General features: G+C 35.0%; 3 protein-coding genes across 5 annotated transcripts; all 3 read left to right on the top strand.

Moving 5' to 3' along the window:
* Window positions 1–191: 191 nt before the first annotated feature.
* LOC109181011 (ankyrin repeat and protein kinase domain-containing protein 1-like) lies at window positions 192–2260 on the top strand. 3 transcript variants are annotated; one of them, XM_019330760.1, is made up of 2 exons: window positions 192–1917; window positions 1954–2260. In XM_019330760.1, the coding sequence occupies exons 1-2, from the start codon at window positions 422–424 to the stop codon at window positions 2069–2071; spliced, it is 1614 nt and encodes a 537-aa protein (XP_019186305.1). In that variant the 5' UTR covers window positions 192–421; the 3' UTR covers window positions 2072–2260. The 3 variants fall into 3 exon arrangements, with proteins under 3 accessions (XP_019186305.1, XP_019186304.1, XP_019186303.1); XM_019330759.1 differs by having other exon boundaries at window positions 192–1911; window positions 1948–2260; XM_019330758.1 differs by having other exon boundaries at window positions 192–2260.
* Window positions 2261–8313: 6053 nt separating this feature from the next.
* On the top strand, window positions 8314–12759 carry LOC109182089 (5-methyltetrahydropteroyltriglutamate--homocysteine methyltransferase-like). Its single transcript, XM_019332137.1, has 12 exons — window positions 8314–8457; window positions 9288–9641; window positions 9736–9823; window positions 9960–10087; window positions 10185–10576; window positions 10661–10824; window positions 10981–11061; window positions 11153–11319; window positions 11395–11500; window positions 11606–11856; window positions 11951–12152; window positions 12233–12759. Exons 2-12 carry the CDS (start codon window positions 9292–9294, stop codon window positions 12599–12601), a joined length of 2298 nt encoding a protein of 765 aa, XP_019187682.1. The 5' UTR covers window positions 8314–8457; window positions 9288–9291; the 3' UTR covers window positions 12602–12759.
* Window positions 12760–20267: 7508 nt separating this feature from the next.
* Window positions 20268–23065, top strand: LOC109181073. The gene is made up of 4 exons (XM_019330828.1): window positions 20268–20678; window positions 21024–21182; window positions 22128–22259; window positions 22719–23065. The coding sequence occupies exons 1-4, from the start codon at window positions 20547–20549 to the stop codon at window positions 22914–22916; spliced, it is 621 nt and encodes a 206-aa protein (XP_019186373.1). The 5' UTR covers window positions 20268–20546; the 3' UTR covers window positions 22917–23065.
* Window positions 23066–23670: the final 605 nt, after the last annotated feature.

The raw sequence follows: 23670 nt of genomic DNA on the forward strand, positions 1-23670 counted from the left end.
TCTTTCATGTTATTTACGAACTATAACAGATAGAATATAGAAGCACAACGAGTTAATGCCGCTTCTACTGAACTAAAATCCATTACCTCTTATTTGAGAGAGCAACTTCATGCATTGGCTAACAGAGTATGTATAAAGTTAAATTGGATTTTTGTGTGTACAAAAGTGTTTAGAAACTTGAGTTATTAAAAAGAAAAACATACAATAAACTATGTGATTCCTAGTAGTTATACACAAGCCGGACAGCAAATAGAACAAGTCTTCTTTGTACTTCTCACCCCCCATATGTCACTCCATCGTTAAAGCCGGCACCTCTCCTCCGCCTCTTCTCTCTCTCACAGCCGCCGCTCTGTTTGGTGTCAAGAAGTGGCGGAAACACAGAGAAGATAAGAACAGGGAAGTGAGATCACATAGCAGGAAGATGGATAGGCTAATAAGTTTGGAGCCGTCGAATGTAGTCACTGTGAGAATCGAACCCGGGCAGAAATGTTCCGGCGAGTTAACGTTAAGAAACGTCATGTACACCATGCCGGTGGCGTTCCGCCTCCAGCCGCTCAACCGGAGCCGCTACTCCGTCCGGCCGCAGTGCGGGATTATATCGCCGCTCACCGGCGTCACTGTGGAGATTATTTACCATCTCCCTCCCAACGCCGTCGTCCCCGACTCGTTCCCGCACTCCGACGACTCGTTTCTGCTGCATAGCGTCGTGGCTCCCGGCGCCGCCGTTAAGGATCCGGCGTCGACGTTTGATGCGGTTCCGAACGATTGGTTCACTGCGAAGAAGAAGCAGGTGTTTATAGATAGTGGGGTTAGGATCATGTTTGTTGGCTCGGCGGTGTTGGCTCGGCTTGTGGCTAAGGGTTTGATGGATGAGGTTCGGGAAGTGCTTGAGAAGAGTGAGCCGGCTTGGAAGCCGGCGAACGCCATGGATTCCGACGGCCAGACTTTGCTCCATTTGGCTATTGCTCAGAGCCGGCCGGATCTCGTTCAGTTGCTGCTCGAATTCGAGCCGGACATCGAGGCTCGGAGCCGAACCTCAGGTTCGAGCCCGCTTGAAGCGGCGGCAGTTGCGGGGGAGTCGTTGATCGTGGAGATTTTATTGGCGAATAAAGCCAGCACGGAGAGATCGGTTTCGTCTTCGTGGGGCCCGGTTCACCTCGCCGCCGGCAACGGCCACGTGGAAGTGCTAAGGCTTCTTCTACTAAAAGGAGCTAATGTGAACGCACTCACAAAAGACGGAAACACCGCTCTCCACCTTGCCGTTAAAGGAAGAAGACGGGACTGCGCGCGGCTGCTGTTAGCCAGCGGCGCTAGAGCCGACGTCCGAAACGGCGGCGACGGCGACACGCCGCTGCACATCGCCGCCTCCTCGGGAGATGAGCAGATGGTGAGGCTCCTACTCCACAAGGGAGCCGAGAAGAACATCAGAAACAAGTACGGCAAAACGGCGTACGACGTCGCGGCGGAGAACGGCCATGGCCGCCTCTTCGACGCGCTCCGTCTCGGCGACGACCTATGCGCCGCCGCGCGGAACGGCGAGACGCGAATGATCCAGAAGCTTCTGGAGCACGGAGCCAACCTCCACGGGCGAGATCAACACGGATGGACCGCCCTCCACCGAGCAGCCTTCAAAGGGCGCGTGGACGCCGTCCGGGCGCTGATCGAGCAAGGAATCTCCCTCGACGCGCGTGACGAAGACGGATACACCGCCCTGCACTGCGCGGTGGAGGCGGGGCAGGTGGACGTGACGGAGGTGCTGGTGAAGACGGGAGCGGACGTGGAAGCGCGGACGAATAAGGGCGTGACGGCGTTGCAGATCGCGGAGGCGCTGCATTTCTCCGGCATCACCAGGATACTGGTGCAAGGCGGAGCCTACGATAGAGATGGATTCATGAACAAATTCACCTCAAAATCGAACTTCAACAACTCATACATTTCTGCATTTCCATCTGGAAAAGTGTGGAAAGATGAGACTGAAGTTGAGCCAATGATGAAGAAGAAAGTGAGTAGACCGCCAAGATCAGTTCGACGTAGTAGCTTCGATCGCAGTGTTCCATTGGCCGTCGTCTAAAAATCAGATCTGCAGATTAATATTCTATCAACTCCATTGATGATATGTGTGTATATGCATGCATTCACTCATTCAACTAGCAGCTTATTGAATGAATTGAATTCAACAGATTATGCATGGCATTTATGTTGCATTTTAGTGTTGTAATATTTATTTCCACAAAGCAATAATAATATATATGGATTATGTGTATAATATATGGAGATTGGACTTGGTACATATATAAATGATTGTTTAATATACAAATATGTGTTATATTATGTGTTATTATTTTCTAGCTAGTAGCTATTTTAACTAACTTGACTCTTTTTAATTTGGTATATATATGTATCAAAATCAAATTCTACCAAGTCAGAGATGAATTGGGTTACTATAAGTACAATGTGAATAACGCTTGGAGATGAATAGGGTGCTTCAAGGCTAAGAATTGTGAGCAAATATGTGTTTTTTGGTTTTTTTTTTTTTGTTTTTTTTGTTTTTTTTTTTTTGTTTTTGTTTTTTTAAAGTTTACCCCTTCCCATTGATCTAATAATTAATATAATAATACTCTGTAATAATCTAAGCATACTCTTTTCACTTGATACTGACATTATATTGTTATTATTAATTTATTATTTAATCATATATGTAATATTCTTGTTTGAGAAATATCTCAAAATTTGCAATTAGAAAAATGAGGAATTCTATAAGTTTCCAACTTCCAACTAATCAAAGTATCTTCTTAAACTTCACGACCATATTCCAAAATTTGGATTTGGTAAGCAGGCTCTTTCAAGGTTAAACTTGCATAGTTGCATGAATTGACTATATATATATATAATGAAGTTTAATTTGCAACGCCTGGCCTGGCCCGCCGTGAATAACACCAATCATTATACCAAAGGCTATGATCGACATTTTAAGATAAATTATCAATATACGATTCATTTTTAGTATATTACAAATTTATTTTTAATATATTACTTAAAAATAAATTTATGAAAATAACTGTAAATCTAAGTTAATTAAGTTATTGACTTAGTAACATAACTATATAATTAAAAGTTGGACTCTTAATAGGGGTGTTGTATTTGCCTTTAGTATATATATATAGCACGTTGCCTCGATCCTTAGCTTCCTCTTTATTTGGTAAGTAGAGTAGGAGGAGAGAAAATGACCATCTAACGCGCGCTATTGGTTAGCTGGTGAACATGCATGTTCCAGGAAGGAATCACACCAAATTATAACTTAGGGTCCGTTTGGAAAGTAGGAAAATGACTTCTGAAAAATGGTTTCTGGAAAATGAGTCATTTTCCAGAAAACATTTTCCTTTTCCAGTGTTTGGTTGCATTTGGAAAACTGTTTTGGTGTGTTTGGTTCATTTTCTGAAAAATGAGTAGAATAGTATAATTAAATATTTTATTTTGAATTAAAAATTCATTTTATATTTTTAAAACAAAAAAAAAATAAATAAATAAATAAATTGGCTTCCGGCGGAAACCATAGCTATGGTTTCTGGCGGAACTGGGTTCCGCCAGATTTAAAAAAAAAAAAAAATAACGAAAGAGAAAGGCGGAAAACGACTTCCGCCCAAATTTGGCGGAAGTCATTTTCCGCCAAATTGGGCTCATTTTCCCCAGTCAACGGAAAATGTTTTCCGTTGACTGGATTTTCCAGGTGTAGCCAAACACCAAAAATTCAAAAAATGACTTCCAGAAGTCATTTTCCGGGTTTCCAAACATAGCCTTAGGGGGATCAATGATCATTTATTGTTTGCTTAGTGCAATATATATATATGTAACATGTGTCTAGCTACCAACCCAATTATACTGTTGGTCAAAAGTACCCAACACCTACATTATGAAATAGACATTTACCAACCCCTCCACTATCCATGTCTATTTAATATTTAACTACTTCAACACGTTGGCTTAATAAGACATATCCCAACAACTTATAAAGAAATGAGAAAATTAAAGATTATCTAAGTGATCAGGTTTGATTCATACTCAGATAACTAATAAGTCAATTATATATGATCTAACAATAGACATAGGCGACAATTTCACCTGTTTTTCAAGACCATACATCCTACTAGGGATAGCAAGGCTAGGTGTGGTGAATCAAGTTCTATACCACAAATATTACACCTCATAGCGACCCAAAAGTCAACCCCTTATAATGCCTATTAATAGTAGTAATACCCTATTATTTATTCATTTATGAGAGGAAATAGCTGACTTGAACTCCCTAACTATTGAGGAAGCTAAGGACAGTTTCTCTGTTTGAGATACAAAATAAATGACAGACCACCAAATGCCTTATGGTCCACTGGTATCGGTTGCTCTCTTAAGTAGGAGGTGATAAGTTTGAATCTTTGAGGCAAGTAGTGTGTATATGTAGGGTATTCTCTTCCTTATAATAAGGAACTGACGGACCCATTCTTTAATTTGCTCGAGTTATGGTTGCAACTTTGGGTTTCATGTTATATATTATATTGAGTTAATACCCAAAATCGTCTTCGACTATAGTGGTTTTTCTCAATTTCGTCCTAAACGACTTTGGTGACCTAATATCGTCCCAGACTTTTGTGTTTGGCTCAATGTAGTCCCAGACTTTTTGTGTTTTTGCTCAATTTAGTCCCTCATTTGTTATTCTGTCCATTTGGTGTTAAATAAATAGACAATTCAGTAATTTTAATATTGGCATCTCTTTACTCATAGACATGTGAAGTGCGAAATCCCTTTTTTTTTTTTTACGAATTACTCCCAGAATTACTCCTAAAACTGCGAATATAAAATTTGATTTGCAGGTCCGGGAGTAATTCTGGGTGTAATTCGTACAAGAAAGAGGAATTTCGCACTTCACAAGTTGAAAGTAAAGAGAGATCAATATTGACATTATTGAATTGTCCCTTTATTTAACACCAATTTGACGGAATAACAAATGGAGGACTAAATTGAGCGAAACACAAAAGTCTGGGACGATATTAGGTCACCAAAGTCGTTTAGGACGAAATTGAGAAAAACCACTATAGTCGAGGACGATTTTGGATATTAACTCATATTATATTAGTATCGTAATTAATAGTGTTAGGCTGTCATACTGAATTTATTTTATGAGCATGCATTGACAAAATTATTTATTTTATGAGCATGAATGGGTAAAGAGCTATTTTTTAATTTATGATGAATAATTAGTTGTAAATTCATAATTGGAAAATGTTTAGTGCTGTCAACAACTACCCTCCCAACAATTTTAATTTTTAATAATTATTCTTCACGTCATTATTGTGATGAGGAGAATACCAAACACAAGCTACGAATGAACGAGTGACCAGGTAGAGATTCTTAATGAAGCCTCTTATTTGCACGTCTCAAACATCCAACAACTAACAATATTCTTTCAAGATTCCAAACCCAAAAAATATATATATATATTAATTTCTCATATAAAAAAGTAATAAATTTGATTCTTGCTAACACCATTTTGATAAAGTTTATTATACATGATCTTAATTCAATTCCTAGTGTAATTTACATCTCTTATATAACTTGCATTGTTTACTTAGTGCACACCCTCGAATACAAAATATAATGATAAAAGAAATACCTAATAACATATACAACAATACAAAGTATATATCCATAGAAGTGCATAAAATTAAGGATGCTAAAGAATTAAGGTCGATGGTTTGGTAATCCACCTAAGTCAATTTTAAAAATTATAAGAGAAGAAAAGTTGGTTACAATTAGCTGGATGGTCGAATTCTACTTCAATTCAAATGTTAGAACATGATGGGCTTTTAATCCTCTTATTAGGAATATATCCCCTTATTTTTTTAGACACTAATGTATTTTTTACAAGTTAATATATATATATATATATATATATATATATATATATATATATATATATATATATATATATATATATACACTTTTTATTATATGGTTTTGTGACCACACCATTTGGAATGGTAACAGAGATGCCATTACACTACATGGTAGTTGACAAGAATGACATGAATATCTTATTCTAGTAGGAAAATACTTGGTGTACTCCTATTTTATACTCCGAACTTGTACTCCCTCTCACATGTTCTTGATGTAGATACTTTTCTGTGGGCCCACATGATGAAAATAACCAATCCTAGTTTGCCACCTCAGAGAGTAGAAATGAGGGAGTAGAATTTGGAAGTCCATGTAGGAGAACTCATTTTACTATTATTAAAAATGCATAAAATCTTGAAAGTGGTGATCGAGTGACCAAGTAAAACATGATTTTTGTCATTCTTCACCTTCCTCCCGAGGAAATCATTCCTTTCTTACAGTGTGACGAGAATGGCGTAGCTACTAGAAGGATTTATTAATCTCCCGGGGCCTTTGGCTCTTCGCCCCCCCCCCCCCCCCCCCCCCCCTATAGTGATAATTATTAAAGTCATAATTTTAAATGTAGTAAATGATTAAATATAATTATAATAGAATTAATTATATACTAACAATAGTTTAACGCTACAAAAGTAATTTTGTCCGATAAAAATAATATACAATATTTTTAGCACAATATACAACTCAATAAGTTTAGAAGTACATACATAAATCAATGGTACTAAAATGGATCAACTCTTGTAAGTTATTTTATTTAAAAGATTAGATTATAATATATTATAATTTTCAGTCTTAACGTGGTATAGACTTTTTCTATAAAGTAATTCCACTCTAGTTATTAACCATAATAATAGTTTGAATGGGTTAATACCAGTTGGGATCCTAGACTATTAACATTTACTTAATTAGGTCATTTATTTAAAAATTTACTATATAAATTCCCTTGATTAAAATGTTACCTAATTAGGTCCTTTGTTACCATTCTCGTATGTGGACCATCAAATTTAGAGACAAACTTGTGTTTTTTCTCTTCCATGACTTAATCCTTTTATCAGGAACCCATAGTTTTTGCCACTCCAAATATCAGTCTCTCGTTTGTATTGAAGAGATATAAAGGGTTTGAAAAGTATTTTAACCCTGAAGTTGGGAGTTTTGACTTATTTTTGCCCTTAAGTTAAGTGATTCAAGGCTCCAAGATCAAGAAAATGTAAGTTTAATTTAACCAATTTATTGATAAAAAAAATGAAAAAAATAATAATAAAAAAGAAAAATATCCTAAGTATAGTGCAACTGATGATTTCACGCAAATTTTTACCTCAAAATTAACATTTGCGAATCATCCATTTTACTCATGTATATGTAGTCATATCCTTGCCTAATGCTTTACCTTCAAATACTTATTGAGCTATTTATGCGTTGAAATGAGTTCAATGAACGAAGGAATTAGTGATAGAATAAATGTATTAGAAGACAACAAATTAACTTTTACTGCTAAAATTTTATTACAGCAATACTGAATTCGTAATTAAGAACTGAATCTAAAATGATGTCAAATTTTTTGGTAAAATATGATCAAATGATTAATTAATAATTAAATATAAAAATACATTCATCTTAGGATTAAATTTAGAATTAATTCCTTTTCATATTTAATTACCATATGATTTTTTAATAATATTGTTGTTGGTCCCAAAATGTTGAATTCCCAACCTTGAGGGCTCTCCCCGACTCGGCCCAACAGAACATTTGGGATGATGTAAATCATGATAACTCAACTCCCACAAGGAGCCCATTTCATTTTGAGAGGTTGCTCCTACACTGCCGGTGGTAAGATGTACTCGATCCTGTGTCATTGTTCCCAAACTGCACTCCAGTGATCAACTGAGCTGCTTATGCAGGCAACTTTTTTATTTATTATTTGATGAATTAAAGATTAATTAATTCAAAAATATAATTTTTATATAAATAATGTCATGTATATACGGAAAAGAGGAAAATTAAAATTACCCATGGTTATTTCTAGTAATAGGGTGGGGTTTGATTCATGTCACAGATGTTGAATGTTTGGGTGGGTTAAATTTCTTAGAATTTGATATTACGTCTCAAAATTAAATTGTTTCGATATATCTTCTCATGAGTTTAAAGACAGATTCATAGAATTCAGGATAAGATATGAACTCAAATAAGATATTTACCATATATTGTAAATATATTGATAAAAGAGAATAATAATAATAATAATTGTGGACGGACGATATTTTTTAAAACAAATCACGTAAACAGTGAATAATACGTGTAATATTACTGTTACCTATGTTCACCTGCCGATTTATGGGGCCCAGGTAGAGGTAGTGAGATCTACCATTTCACCAACTCCCCTGCCAAATCTCCAGCCTACATAAACCGTTCACTCTCCCTCCTTCAACCTCGCGTCTTCTTCCTATTTGCCCGTCGACCTATCTAAGCGGAAGAACAAGTCACTCCTCAGTCCTTCCCGTTCTATCTTCTCCTATAAAGGTACGCTGCGTCTCCCATGGACTACACGCTTCATTTCTCATAGTATTTCTGTTGCTCAATTCTCTCCGGACTCTCTGCTCAATCTACTTTCTTCTTCTTCATTTGCTTCGTGTTATTCTTCGTCTTGTTGCTGTAAGTATTCACTTGTGATTCAATCTATATAGGTTAGACATTCCGAATTTGTGTTTGATTGATTGATTTTTTGTGCTGCGTTGTAGTAATAGTAAGCTGTCGTGATTTTTTTTGTATTGGAACGATGATGAAACAGTAGATCTGATTTCTGGATAGTTGAATTTCCAGATATAGATCTGGATTGAGTCGTTCCTCTGTGTGGATAGATCTGATGATTAAACGTGTATTCGGCGTCTTGTGAGTATATATAAGCTGCATTAATGTGATTTACCGCCTGCATTGTGCGGTGTATTGTTTTTCGCCTTGTAGTATTGTCAATTTAGATCTCAGGCTTTGGAGTAGAAAATTCTGATGGAGTTGCTGTTCGTTACTTATACTTTGCATGGCGGTTTTGTTCTGTATTTGTCAGCTTTGTCATTTTGCTATATTGTTTGTCACTAGTTTGGATTTCCCATACTATCATTGGAAAACGTTATGCCTTGTAATTGGTGACATTATATTGCTATAATGTCACATGCTATCGTTCAATTGTTGTATAAAATAACAGCTGCCTGCTCTTACTCTGTATTGCCTAGGATCAGAGGAATAATATTTTTTTTGGACCAGTTTAATGTAATATGTCATGATTTTGCATTGAAAGCTTTGAACATTTTGATTACTGGGAAGAGGAGATAATTCTTATTCTATTTCTCGACCAGAAAAATGGCATCTCACATTGTTGGATATCCCCGCATGGGCCCAAAGAGAGAGCTTAAATTTGCTCTTGAGTCTTTCTGGGATGGGAAGAGCAGTGCTGAGGACTTGCAGAAGGTGGCAACAGACCTCAGAGCTTCCATCTGGAAACAGATGGCTAGTGCTGGGACCAAGTACATCCCTAGCAACACCTTCTCTTACTATGATCAGGTGCTTGACACCACTGCTATGCTTGGTGCTGTCCCACCTAGGTACAACTGGACTGGTGGTGAGATTGGACACGACACCTATTTCTCCATGGCCAGAGGAAATGCCTCCGTCCCTGCCATGGAAATGACGAAGTGGTTTGATACCAATTAGTAAGTGATCTGATTGCTTCGTAATAATGTCTTCATTAATCATTAATTACATACCTATTTACTTATGTGCTGATAATTTCATTTCATGATCCAGCCACTTCATTGTCCCTGAGTTGGGCCCTGATGTGAAATTCTCTTATGCTTCTCACAAGGCAGTGAATGAATACAAGGAGGCTAAGGCAGTACGTGATCCACAACTCTAGTCTAGTGTCATTCTTTGATTTTGTGACAATTGTATCACTGCCATTAATTTGCTTATCAAGGAAATTTTAATTAGTTTCTTGACGATCAGTTGTACTTCATCTTTTGCTGGTGCAGCTTGGTGTAGATACTGTTCCAGTTCTTGTTGGACCAGTGTCATACTTGCTGTTATCTAAACCTGCCAAGGGTGTTGAAAAATCATTCGCATTGTTGTCCCTTCTTGACAAGATCCTTCCAATCTACAAGTATGTATGATCTCTGTTTTTTATTAATTTATATGTGGTTAGGAATTAGTTCACATGGCAGCGCTAGCTTGGCATGACATGTTCATCTTAAATACAGGGAAGTTATTACTGAATTGAAAGGAGCTGGTGCTTCTTGGATCCAGTTTGATGAACCAAACCTTGTAATGGACCTTGAGCCTCAACAATTGGAGACATTCACTAAAGCCTACTCTGACTTGGAGTCAACTCTATCTGGTCTTAATGTTCTTATTGAGACATACTTTGCTGATGTTCCTGCTGCGGCATACAAAACCCTCACTTCTTTGAAGGGTGTTACTGCATTTGGTTTTGACTTAGTCCGTGGATCTCAGACCCTTGATTTGATTAAGGGTGGATTTCCTTCTGGCAAGTACTTGTTTGCTGGAGTTGTTGATGGAAGGAACATATGGGCAAATGATCTTGCTGGATCTCTTTCCCTTCTAGGATCTCTTGAGGGCATTGTCGGGAAAGGTATGCTTTCAAAAACATCCTTGAGAATCATTATTAATTTGTTAGTTCACCCTGAATAGTTCTTTTGATTATTTGAATTTTCAGATAAACTTGTTGTTTCTACCTCTTGCTCTCTTCTCCACACTGCCGTTGATCTTGTCAATGAGCCCAAGCTGGATGATGAAATTAAATCATGGCTTGCTTTTGCTGCTCAAAAAGTTGTTGAAGTGAATGCTTTGGCAAAGGCATTGGCTGGTCAGAAGGATGAGGTATAATTCCATATTTAAAAAAAAAAAAATCAAAATCATTTAAAAAGTCAAGATAGTTTTTGCAATATAAATCAGAGAAATTTGGTTACAAACCATATGCATGATTTTTTATTTATAACTTGTGTGACACTGTTTCTGTTTGCCTTGGATTTATAGGCATTCTTCTCTGCCAACGCTAAAGCCCAAGCTTCAAGAAAATCCTCTCCAAGAGTAACAAATGAAGCTGTTCAAAAGGCTGTAAGTGAAGAATCGCAGCTCCTCTGCTTTCTTTCTAGCAATATTTGCAATTAATAGTTTGTACTGATTTACATACTTTTCCTATTCTCAGGCTGCTGGTTTGAAGGGTTCTGACCACCGTCGTGCTACAAATGTTAGTGCTAGACTTGATGCTCAACAAAAGAAACTTAACCTCCCAGTCCTCCCAACCACCACTATTGGGTCATTCCCTCAAACGGTGGAACTTAGAAGAGTTCGTCGTGAATACAAGGCTAAGAAGTGAGTTGTTTTACTAGTTTTTTGCTGTACATCATTGGCATCATTTAAGCCTGTTCTGATAAGATACTTTTTTAGGATCTCTGAGGAGGAGTATGTTAAATCCATCAAGGATGAAATCAGCAAGGTTGTTAAGCTCCAGGAAGAGCTTGATATTGATGTTCTTGTTCATGGAGAGCCTGAGGTAACTTAATGTTATATATGCTTATAATACGTATTGTTTTTCTATTCTTATTTTGCATAGAAAGTTTGTATTTAGTTTCACTAAATTCGGATGTTGAATATGCAGAGGAATGATATGGTTGAGTACTTCGGAGAGCAGCTCTCTGGGTTTGCTTTCACTGCTAACGGTTGGGTTCAATCCTATGGATCTCGATGTGTGAAGCCACCCATCATCTATGGTGATGTTAGCAGGCCCAAGGCAATGACTGTCTTCTGGTCAAGTGAAGCTCAGAGCATGACTAAGCGCCCAATGAAGGGAATGCTTACTGGCCCTGTTACCATTCTCAACTGGTCTTTTGTAAGAAATGACCAGCCAAGGTAACAAAATGGAAGCTAAGGGGAAACTTTTCATTCTATCTATCTATGTAATGTTTTAACTTAATGCTGATTTGGTTTTGCTCCATATTTCCAGAAATGAAACCTGCTATCAAATTGCACTGGCTATTAAGAATGAAGTAGAGGATTTAGAAAAGGCCGGCATCACTGTTATCCAAATTGATGAAGCTGCCTTGAGAGAAGGTTTACCTCTTAGGAAGGCTGAGCATGCTTTCTATTTGAAGTGGGCTGTTCACTCCTTCAGAATCACCAACTGTGGTATCCAGGACACAACCCAGGTGCTCTACCTGTTATTTTTTACATGATAGTTGATAGTTAATAGTTGTTACTTGGGCTCAAGTTCTACTCTACTTTGCAGATTCACACTCACATGTGCTACTCAAACTTCAACGACATTATCCACTCCATCATTGACATGGATGCCGATGTTATCACCATTGAGAACTCACGTTCCGATGAGAAGCTCCTCTCAGTTTTCCGTGAAGGAGTCAAGTACGGTGCTGGTATTGGGCCTGGTGTGTATGACATCCACTCTCCCAGGATACCATCCAAGGAAGAGATTGCAGACAGAGTTAACAAGATGCTTGCAGTGCTCGACACCAACATCCTTTGGGTAAACCCCGACTGTGGTCTCAAGACCCGCAAGTACACTGAGGTGAAACCAGCCCTAGAAAACATGGTGTCTGCTGCCAAGCTCATCCGTACCCAGCTTGCTAGTGCCAAGTGAAATGGCTTTCCCCCATTCCTTTGTTCTTAGATTAATCAAGGATTTCTCTCTATTGCTTTGATTTTCTGTGTTTGGAACGAAACATTTGTGACCTCATGTACGCATAGTATGCTCCAGTATGCTACGCTATATGGTTTAATATGATTTTTTTACGGTTTTGTTTCCTATATGTTGATTCCCTTTTTATTTCTTCACCTTTTTTCCGTATCTCGCCTTAAAAACGAAATATATTTATATTAACCCCCCACCTAAAAAGCAGCAATACCCAAAATTGTAATGTAATTAGGGGATGGGGATACAGCCTAATCCTAATATTAGACTATGATTAGCCTATAAAATGCCTTTTGGCACAACCAATAAAACATCTCTCATCCTCTCTAAGCATCCTTGAGGTCAAGTTGGGATAATTAACACCAACAAAAGTTTGGCTAGTGTTGGGGATATACCCCTTAGCCCATAAGCATTGTCTAGCAAGGATAAGGCGAGCTAAGAAGTTCCGCAACTCGGAATTACTGGCTAAGAGACTTGGTTTGAATGCTTATTTAGGTGACTAAGAGCAACACATCAGTAATGTATTTGTAGAGATTTTTGATCACCATGGTAGTTATCCATTATGATTTTAATAAGAGTTATATGTAAGTTCTAAAACATTAGTAGAAAAAATAGAGCATGATTTTAAGTATTTAGAATGATTATGAGTTTTTAGGTGTTTAATATATTGTGATTTGATAGTATTACTAGTACTTTTCATAAAGAAAATTTTAGATTTAAGTCTTATTCCAATCAGAGTGTAACATAGTAAAACAAAATAATAATAGCGTGTTTAGTTCATGGAATAGGTGGGGAATCATTTCCTATTTAGTTTGTCTTTTCATAGCTGGGAATAACATTCCCGGAAATGAGTTATTCCCTTTGCAAGGGGAATATATATATATATATATATATATATATATATATATATATATATATATATATATATATATATATATATTCCCACCGCCACTAGCCCCACCAGCACCAAACAATAAAATATAATTCCTATTCTATTTCTTACATATTTCAATCCTTATAGAATATTATTTTTATCACCTCAAAATTCATTCCGTGAACAAAACATGCTTGTAAGGGTGGTAAGTGGTGTGAACGCGGTTGATGTGTCTCAAGAATCCTAAGATCTCTTTTGGGGGAAAAAGAGGGGGGACATAACTGGTCAAAGCCATGTAGTTTTGCTTTTTTGATATATAAATTAAATAAAACCACTGCTTTGTAGGCTGGGCTGCATGCTAGCATGTTTTGTATGGAAATCCAGGTGGGGGATCTCCTCTTTGCGTGTAATTTACAGCAAGTGAAAGCACATGAAAGTTGTAGCCAAAACATAGATTTGACATGTGGTTCTCTATCTGTTTCAAGCTTTGGAAAACACAAAAAGTTTTACCCATCAACAATTGATGCCAAAAACAAGATTTGAATGATGGAATGGATGCAACATAATTTTTTTTTTTTTTTTTTTGACAATAATTTTCTTATTCATCACAATTTTAATTTTTATTAATACTCTTTTGATGATTAAATTTATCATATGTTTTTTCTTTAATACAATTTACTTCTTTTATATGATTTGCAAGCTATTAAACAAGTGTGAGATTTACTCGTACATATCCATAAACAACAGCTACGATTTTCCTAGTCATTGAAAAAAAATAGTGCCAATATTAACAGATTAACATTTTATGAGATTAAACGTACAGTACATTTTTACAATATTTGTACCTCCATTGTAATAATAAAACCCTTTCTATATATATATATATATATATATATATATATATATATATATTAAAGCAACCAATGTGGTCATATATTAGAAATAAGCTGAAATAGAGTTAGGAGGGACAGAGTCCCAATACATAACAGAAGAATGATCAAAAGTTGTAGTAGTTAAAGTATGTGCTAATAAATTTTCAGATCTAGGAATAAAATTGATTAAACAGAAATCAAAGGTGGACATGTAGAATCTACAACTATCAATAGCATAGTCAACATACGAACGAACTGGTGCAGAAGAAGACAGATAATGTTGAAGTGTTAAACAATCCGTGAGAAGCTTGATGGGCCGTTCCCCACGTCAATCCCCTGAGCCAGGACAAGGCTTCCTTGCAAGCAATTGCCTCGGCCATCAAAGGTGAGAAGCAATCCGGGAGAACAGCGTTGAAGGCTGCGACAAAGCGTCAGTCGTCGTCATCGAGGAGCACCAGAAAAACAAAAATATCACATTAGCAGATAAATATTACCCTTAGCTTTAAAAAATATTACTCATTATATCATTATATGTCATGTCATATTAAATTTATTAAGATTGAGAAAGTATAGAATATATACTGATATACTACCTTGTAAAGAAAGTGTTTGAAAAAAATATAACTAGTAATCCTATATATAGTATAAACCATATAACATGGATATGGATTAAAGTTCAATTCAATAAGCAAAACTACAAGTGTGTGGGCAAAGAATAAAGCATGATTGGATATACCAAAACATAGTTGTCTATTGACCTTCTCAATTTGAGTCAATTAATTATGACAATCAAGACTAATTTATCTCAATGTAGTTTTTTGTTGGCTAGCGTCACAAAGTGAACTTCACATTCTGATAGCGACTACATGCTTTTCTCTAAATCAAAGACTAAGTACATCAATATCAATAATTTATTGGGAAGCTAAGTCTTTCAACTTTAGTCGAAAGTTCAATTAGGCACCTTAACTTTTAAAGTGCAAGTAAGTCCATAAACATGCAATTTTGATGCATTGAAACCCAAAACCCTAATTGTGACCGGTAATAGAAGGTCACTAGATTCCAGTGACACTCTGATCCAGCTTACACTGACGATGCTCCGAGGATTAATACCGGCAACCGGCGACCGGCGATTTCAAACGGTTGTCGGTCGTCACTTGCCATCTCCAATGGAGATGGCTTATTGTTGCCTTCTCCGGCGACCAGTGGTCGTCGGAGCTGAGAAGGCAATCAACTGCTCGCCTTCTCCGTCAAACAGGTCGTCGATTTTTTCCCAACCATGGCAATCAACGATGATTTAGGGCGGTCATTGGCGGCTAGCTGACGGTGGTCAACAGACAGTTTGTGGTGGTCAATAATATCCTGTTTATCGGTAATCAACAGGTTACTGGTAAATTGAATTTATTTGCTCAACTTTAATAAGTTAACTGCACTTTTTAAAAGTTAATTAGGATCTAATTTTATTTCGTGTAAAATTAAATGGTCTATTTGACCATTTTTCCTATTTTATTTTTAATATATTGAGGATGATAATTGAGCATAAGTTGATGGTGAAGCATGACAATAGGAAAAGTTTTCACCCATACAGGGCGGTGGAGCATGGTAGGTAGCCACAGTCGTGTGTGTGTGTGTATATATATATATATAAAAAGGTATTTTGGTGCGTGCAGTGGTTGTATTCAGTGGTCTCCCACTTTATTAATTTGATAATTGAAGCAAGGAGGGGGTGGGGGTGGGGGGGAGTGACAGTGGCATTGGCATGTCTTTAAAGGCCAAACCCTAACTACAAATGCACTGTCTTTGTCTGTCTGTGCTTAAAGAGCCTTCCTCTACCCAAAAAGCTCAATTTTATGAGAACAAGACAAATCCATCACTCCAAATTTTTTGCATTTCCTCACCTGTCTATCATGTGCTCTCTCTCTCTTCCACATGCACACCTCCACCTCATATGTGGCTAGCTGATGACTATCCCCTTCATAAACAACTTTAATTTTTCTTTCTTTTTTATTTGTTCATAACATCAACCTGCAGTCCCAAGAGGACATGATCTACGAGGTGATAAATCGAGTCTATGATAGGGTTCAAATTCTCACATTCAATTAGAAACGAGTTATAAGTGAATTAAGCTTTTACTCTTTCTTAACATGTTGATTCATTTAAGAAAGAAAAAAAGTATGTATGCATGGATGAATACTTAAATTAATTTTATTTACAGAATAACATTAAAAATGGTCATATCTCAATAAATAACTAAATTGTTTGAACAATCTAAAGAGAATTGATAGTTAATTTCGTTGGCACACAACCATATGACAATATTTTTCCCTCCCTAAAAACTAAGATAATTATTTTTTGAGCAAACTTCAGTTTTAGTCATTCACGAATAGCTATTGAGGTAATATCATATTTAGTCATTCTTATTTAATTTTGAAAATTAATAATGTAATTAGACAAAAGTAAATTAAAATAATAAAAATAGACATATATCTTCTTGTACAATACAATTAAATCATTATTTGCTCATTGTTTTGCCTTTTTCCGTATATATCTTTTTATTGAATGGTCTTGTCATTTCATGTGAGACTGAAAAAGGAAGCACAATAAGCCTTTTTTGTTACGTTATGTGCTTGTTTAGTTGTGTGTGGAAACTTATAAGTAAAGTGCGTGGTATGATATTTTACATTAAAATAAGATTACAAAATTTGAGTTGGTGAAATATGATTATTAATTTATTATATTTGAAGGTCATAAATTTAACTTTTGCTAATATCTTCTTATTCGAGTTAGTCCATCTTTATAGTGCAATTTATTGTTTTATACAAAACTGAAATTTATCTAATACATGCACACTCTTAAATAGTGCTGTAGGTTAGTCAAATTTAAAAATGGTGGAGTATGGAAGAGTGTGGTACAGTATTCGAAGTGGAGAATAGAATAGACGCTCCCGACCATGCTATTTGGTTAGGTATAATGTTGGCCCATTACTTTTAAGCTTTAACCTAGTAAACGATACATACACATATACATACATACATGTAGTGATTGGGAACTTGAATATAAGCTGGATCTGCAGCTAGCTTAGCTTTGCGTGTATAAATTCTACACCATCATTGTAAAATGATATGAGAGAGAGAGAGAAAGAGAGGATTATATTCCATTGAAGAAAGGAAAAGAGGGAGTTTGGAATGAAGACTGATCCAAGATCCATCATTTCCTCGATCTCATATTTCTTCTTCTTCTTGAATTCTTGTTTTCAGTGAATTGAAGATTATAGAGAGAGAGAGAGAGAGACGCCATGGATTGATCTCGGACCAGGCTTCATTCCTCACGCCTCGCTTTCCACTTTACACTCATACATATATACATATATACATGCATCACCACCTCCATCTTCAATTCCCAGGTTTGTTTCTCATCTCCCTTTTTAACAAAATTTTGCTGGGTTAGTTGGGACTTTAATTTTGATTTTTGATTTTTTTTTTTTTTTAGGAAGGGGTTTCTTAGCATTAACTTTGGAGGTTAAAGGTGTTGATTTGGTTGTTGCAAATTCGATTGAGAAAGTAATTTATTGGCCTTCTTAGTTTGAGTCGATCAGCTATGAACAATTTATACAGAATTTATTCCGTGCACATTCTCAGTATAGCTAATCAATCAATGAATACAAAGGTTTTAATAGTAATAATAGAAAATGTGTTGGTGTGTATCCATTTGCTAACTAATTAGGTTTTAATAGTAATAGAAAATGTGTTGGTGTATCCATTTCAGGGCTAACATGTATATTGCTCTTGATTTTTCATACGTTTACAAATTATTTTTTTATTTTACCCTTTTATTTTTCCTTTCTCATTCTAAATTGTAAATGCTATTAAATGTAATAACTTATCTTTAAAAAAAAAAATTGCATTTCTTTTTTGCTCTTTTATATATATATATATATATATATATATATATATATATATATATATATATATATATATATATATATATAGTGCTCATTATAATTTTACGTGTTAGATATTTATTTAATTGTACAATGTGGTACATTTGATTAGTATTTATAGGCCGGGATCATTTCAATAGTGCGTACGAATATAATATCTTTATTTATAGATAGTGTTCCTTGTTAATAAGTCGCTTTACTAGTACTAGTACTAGCTAGAGATAAATGAAAGATACAACACGTACTTCTAAATATAAAGTATATACTTTATTGTGAAATACGGAGTTCTATGTAGTGTAAAGAACCATACGTATTTCAAAAAAAAAGTATGGGGGTGTTTGGTAAATAGATGTTAGATTGTTAGTTGATTGAGGTAATGAGTTTGACTAGTTGATTTCATTAGCTGATTGTAGAAAGATGTCTGGTAAATAGTTGTTAGCTTATAGCTGATTACATGCAAAATGACTTTCTTAAAAAGCTGATCGAAAAAACTGCTTTGAACAGCTTTTAGAATTTTAGCATTTTGGAGCAATAAGTTAGTTGTTACAAAAAACTAATTAATCAAATATTCATATTGATTGTTTAACCAAATCAAACAACTAATAGTGGTCAAACAAGTTAAAATTAGTTGATAAGCTAACTATGCTACTAAACCGGGTCTATATATTTCACTTTATTACATCTCTTTTATTGTTAGAGTCACAAGATAAGCTTCACTTTTAGAGCACATGACACGTCTGATAATAGCGGCCGACTTTTCCTTAAATCAAAGTACAGTAACTAATTGAGACTCCTCCATTGGTTCTTTGTCGGATCCTCCAAGATGATTGGTTGGGCATTCCTTCTCCTAGGCAGGTGATTATTTACTGTGGATTATTAAAAAATAAAAATTACTGTGAATTATTGGCATAATTACGTTTCTTTTGAGCCCGGTCTTCTTCTTTTTTTATGTGATGAGAAAAATTTACAATCACTATTTGTTGGTATACATGAGATAAACCTAGCTCACTCCTATGCCCTAGGTAAACTTCGTACATTTTTTTTTATCCTTGTCAAGTTTTACATTATTTTAAAAATGGTGTACTTTAATATTTTTGAACCAAGTTGTTCTTACGTACACCAACCATTAAGTATTTCGTTAGTTAAGTATTAATTGCTAAAACAATTACGTAATCATATATACCTTGAATAATCACTTACCACAATAATTACGTAATTATTAAATATTATATTAAACCAAATATATTTTACTATAAAGTATCATTTACATATTTATCAATTATAATACTAATCAACACAAATAAACTTGAACAACATTATCAAAATGTTCACAAATAAATAAATCATTTACAATATTTTACATGGACTATTATAAGTACATATAGATAAAATATAATAGATTATATGACTTGTGTCATTTATTATTTATTTATTTATTTATTTGAATCATTTTAATATAATCATAATTTTTACATTGGGCAATTACTCTTGTGCATATAGAGACTAGTGTTTAAATAAATGGCATACATGCATTATGGTCCCATTGGTAAATTTTATCATTCGATTTACGTTATTTTTGTGGTTGGTATATGGCTTTTAAAGATTTAGATTAGGGTAGTCGCACAGACTTAATCAATATAATCACATTTAGGCTTAAGTGAGTATTGAAGAAAAGTGTACTATATTATGCAATTGTACTCTTATACTAGGGACTAGGTCCACCATACGGTCCATACCTATACATGGTGAATCATGTTTATATTATGTACGTGCAGTTAACACATTATGTATAATCAGGTAATAAATTATGTAACTATTACAATTAATAGATATATTATGTATATTTAGTTAACATATTATGTACCCGTCCGCAGGTATATAATATGTTAACTGTTGTCTACTGATATATAATTTGAAACAAATTTGAATGTTGTTTTAGATCAGAATTCAGAATGCAAAATATATTTTTTTTCGTGGTATAGTTGCTATTTGAACATGGATTACGTTACCTTATGCACTTATAGAACTCAAACAATATTATAGTTTACCAAAATGATTGTATGGTTGACCATATATATTTCTTGGCGTGTAGGCTAAGTACTTGATATTAATATTATTTTGCAAAATTATTGATATCATCATAATTAATAGGTAGTATTAAATGGACTCACAGATCGACCATAACATCTTCATTATATTCTACCAAATTCCATGGCCGCAACGGCAACTAGCACCGCCGCCGCGGAAATGATCATAATGTCTAAAATCGAAGCCGCTCATCAATTGATTCACCACGAAAACCATGCCCGTGTCCGCATTGCCGAGAATCTGCAAAGCAGAAAGGTTTAATTTATATAACTACATTCTACATTAATCTTTTCTATTTATAGTATTCTTTCCTTTTCATTGGCCGGCCTTGTACTACAAACCACTAGAATATTCCAAGTTTGATTCCTTATTGTAACTATCTATTAGTTTTATTGGACTGAATCGGTTAATTATAGATAACTTTTAAATTAGTATACTTTTAATAGTTCTTTGTTGGCTAAGGTTACAAGACAAGTTTCACCACAGCACACCTCTGGTATTGATCTTAATTTGTTGGATTATATTTATTAATTATGGTTACTTTTTTTACATTTGTTGGATTATATTTATTAATTATGGTTACTTTTTTTTTTAAAACAGTTGGATCGGGAAAGTTTACTCAGACAGTTAATGTACCTGATACCAATGGAGTTTCGATGTCGGCGGAAGAGGACGACGATGAGAATCCAGTATGCTCAACAGAATCTTTATCAGCTACCCATTCCAACAGAACAACAACTTCATAAAGAACCTGAATCTGTAAGATAATCCGACCAGATCTTCATGTTCTTTATGTTTTTATCTCAATGTCTTTATGAAATTAATTGAGTTAATTCTAGCTGAATTTTTTGTGACAATTTCAAACTTAATCATAGACTATTGTTTTTAATTTTGTCATTTAACATTATCATATTTTGAACACTTTTGGTAACTTTTACGGTGAAAATCTATTTTAGATAATGATATTTTTGTTTTTTCAAATTTTTTTAATTTTTTTTCAATGAATCAATTCTAGCAGATGTCCCTTATCTTTGCTGACAATTCTAAATTTAGTATGTATCAGACAATCTTTTTCTCCATTTAACATCCTAGAGTATCGTATTTGGACACTTTTGGTTCTTCCAATGACTTTCTCAGTGAAACTCTATTTTATAAAAGGGTATTTTTCAATAACAAAGAAGAGATTTTTTTTTTTTCTCTACCACTATAGTATCATAAGCATGAACTAAAACAATAGTGATCATACATTCATACTAAAGCCGACCAGGTGGCAACATCCTGAACCTTCTAATTGTGTTGGAAAATGATTCCTCCGCGTCTGAAGATCCTCATATACTTGGTATCGGCATTAACAAATTAAAGGATGATTTAGTTTCGGGTTGAAGGAGATGAAGACAAGCTGGGTGGGAAAAAAAACATGCGTAGAAAATTAGAAAAAGATTGAAGAGATTAAAAAAAAAAATGCCTAAAATATATTTTCAAGGAAAAAGAAAAAAAAAAAAACGATTGTCTGAGTTGTTAAATGACAACAAAAACGATTGTCTAAAACTTAGTTGAAATTACTATCAAAGATAAAGGACCTCCGATCCGTTGGAATTAATTCATTGAGAAAATAAGAAAAAAAAATTGAAGAGATTGAAAATACTCTTGAAAGGAAGGGATCTCCTCTTGATTTAACTCGAATTAATTTACCTTTTTCATCAGATTAAGACCCTGATTTACAAGATCCGCCATGGGACCAAAAGCATGGTGGAGGAGAAGCGGATTTTGAGAGCCATGAAACATGCACCGGACTTGCACTCGGATAAACAAATCAGGAACAATCATACCATTCAAGTAAGAATTTTTATTTTTTCCAAAAAAAGTTTGATGAATTATATATATGATTAAAGTTTTAAATCCACAACCTTAATCTACAACCTTAATCTCATTTTGGTATTGATGTTGGAACATTTTCTAGGAATTGTTAGGCCCAGTCTTTGTCCGCAGCCCAGCATACCATTAACTGATTAGCACACTGATAAATTTGGCCCAACTTCTCTTTCAGTTTTTTTTTTTTTTTTTTTTTTTTTTTTTTTTTTTTTTTATATTTTAAATTGTAAATCATACGAATATTTAATAGTTAACCTAGCATTTTGGGGCAGTTGGTAAATGAACTGATAATGCAATCCGTAGTCATGTTGAATGGAAATTGCGATAAGATGATCGATCTATAATTCTATTATGTTCTTATGTTACATTTCAATGAAATGGACAAAAATTAATGTTGGGATATGATGTTTGTGTTGTGTGCAGCCAACATTTGATGAAATACAAGCATTGAGGAAACAAAAGAGGGCATATAATGCTAATGTGGAGCAACTAAAAGGACTATTAGAAGCTTCAAATAGGGATATTCTGTCTCTCCAGAATCAATTGGATGACATCAATCGAAAGAAACAGCAAATTTATGAATACATTCTACAACTTAGAAACCTTAACATACACAAATAATCACTAGTATCTTCAATTTGTTAGTTTATTCCATTTTGTGTATAAGCAATGGGCTATATATTTCTCAAGTCTTATTATTGGATCCAACCCAAGAATTTTATGTACTATCCTAAGACACGTTTCAAAATTGAAGGATATGGGTTAGTTGATGATGATGTCTCAAAAGAGGCGAGTGGGTGGAGCATGACTCTTATACTTGAAGATCGCGAGTTTGATTTGTGAGCATATATCCGTTAATGTGTATCCAACTATCAGCTTAAGCTTTTAGTTGAGATGGAGCACATGCTTCAATTTGATTATTGTCAACACACACTTTCGGTTAAATCCGTTGCATAATGTTTTCTTATTGCAATTTACTTATTATGTGTGTGATATGCGAGCTATTACGCAGGAGCAAGATTTACTCAATGTACATCCTAAGATAGCGAATGCGAGTTTCTCTGATAAGAAATTTTTTAAAAAAATGTACATGACAAAAATAAGCAACTATAATGTTCTTAATTATTCAGTTATTTATTTGTTCTCGTAGGGCCCAATATTTTGTATAAATAGAATCTCGGAAGGGAATTTTGCAATATAGGGAGATTCATAGTACAGTTTATCGCCAAACACCTTGTGCTTAGATGATACCTCTATGGATCCCCTGATAAAAAGTCATAGGATTGAATATCGATGGTGGAGTATTAACTCTGTGGGCTGCAATATTTCGAGAAAGTATAGAACAAATACAGTTTATCACTCGCTATGAGTTTTT

This window comes from Ipomoea nil, unplaced genomic scaffold, assembly GCF_001879475.1.
Source record: "Ipomoea nil cultivar Tokyo-kokei standard unplaced genomic scaffold, Asagao_1.1 scaffold1043, whole genome shotgun sequence".
NCBI classification, from domain to species: Eukaryota; Viridiplantae; Streptophyta; class Magnoliopsida; order Solanales; family Convolvulaceae; genus Ipomoea; species Ipomoea nil.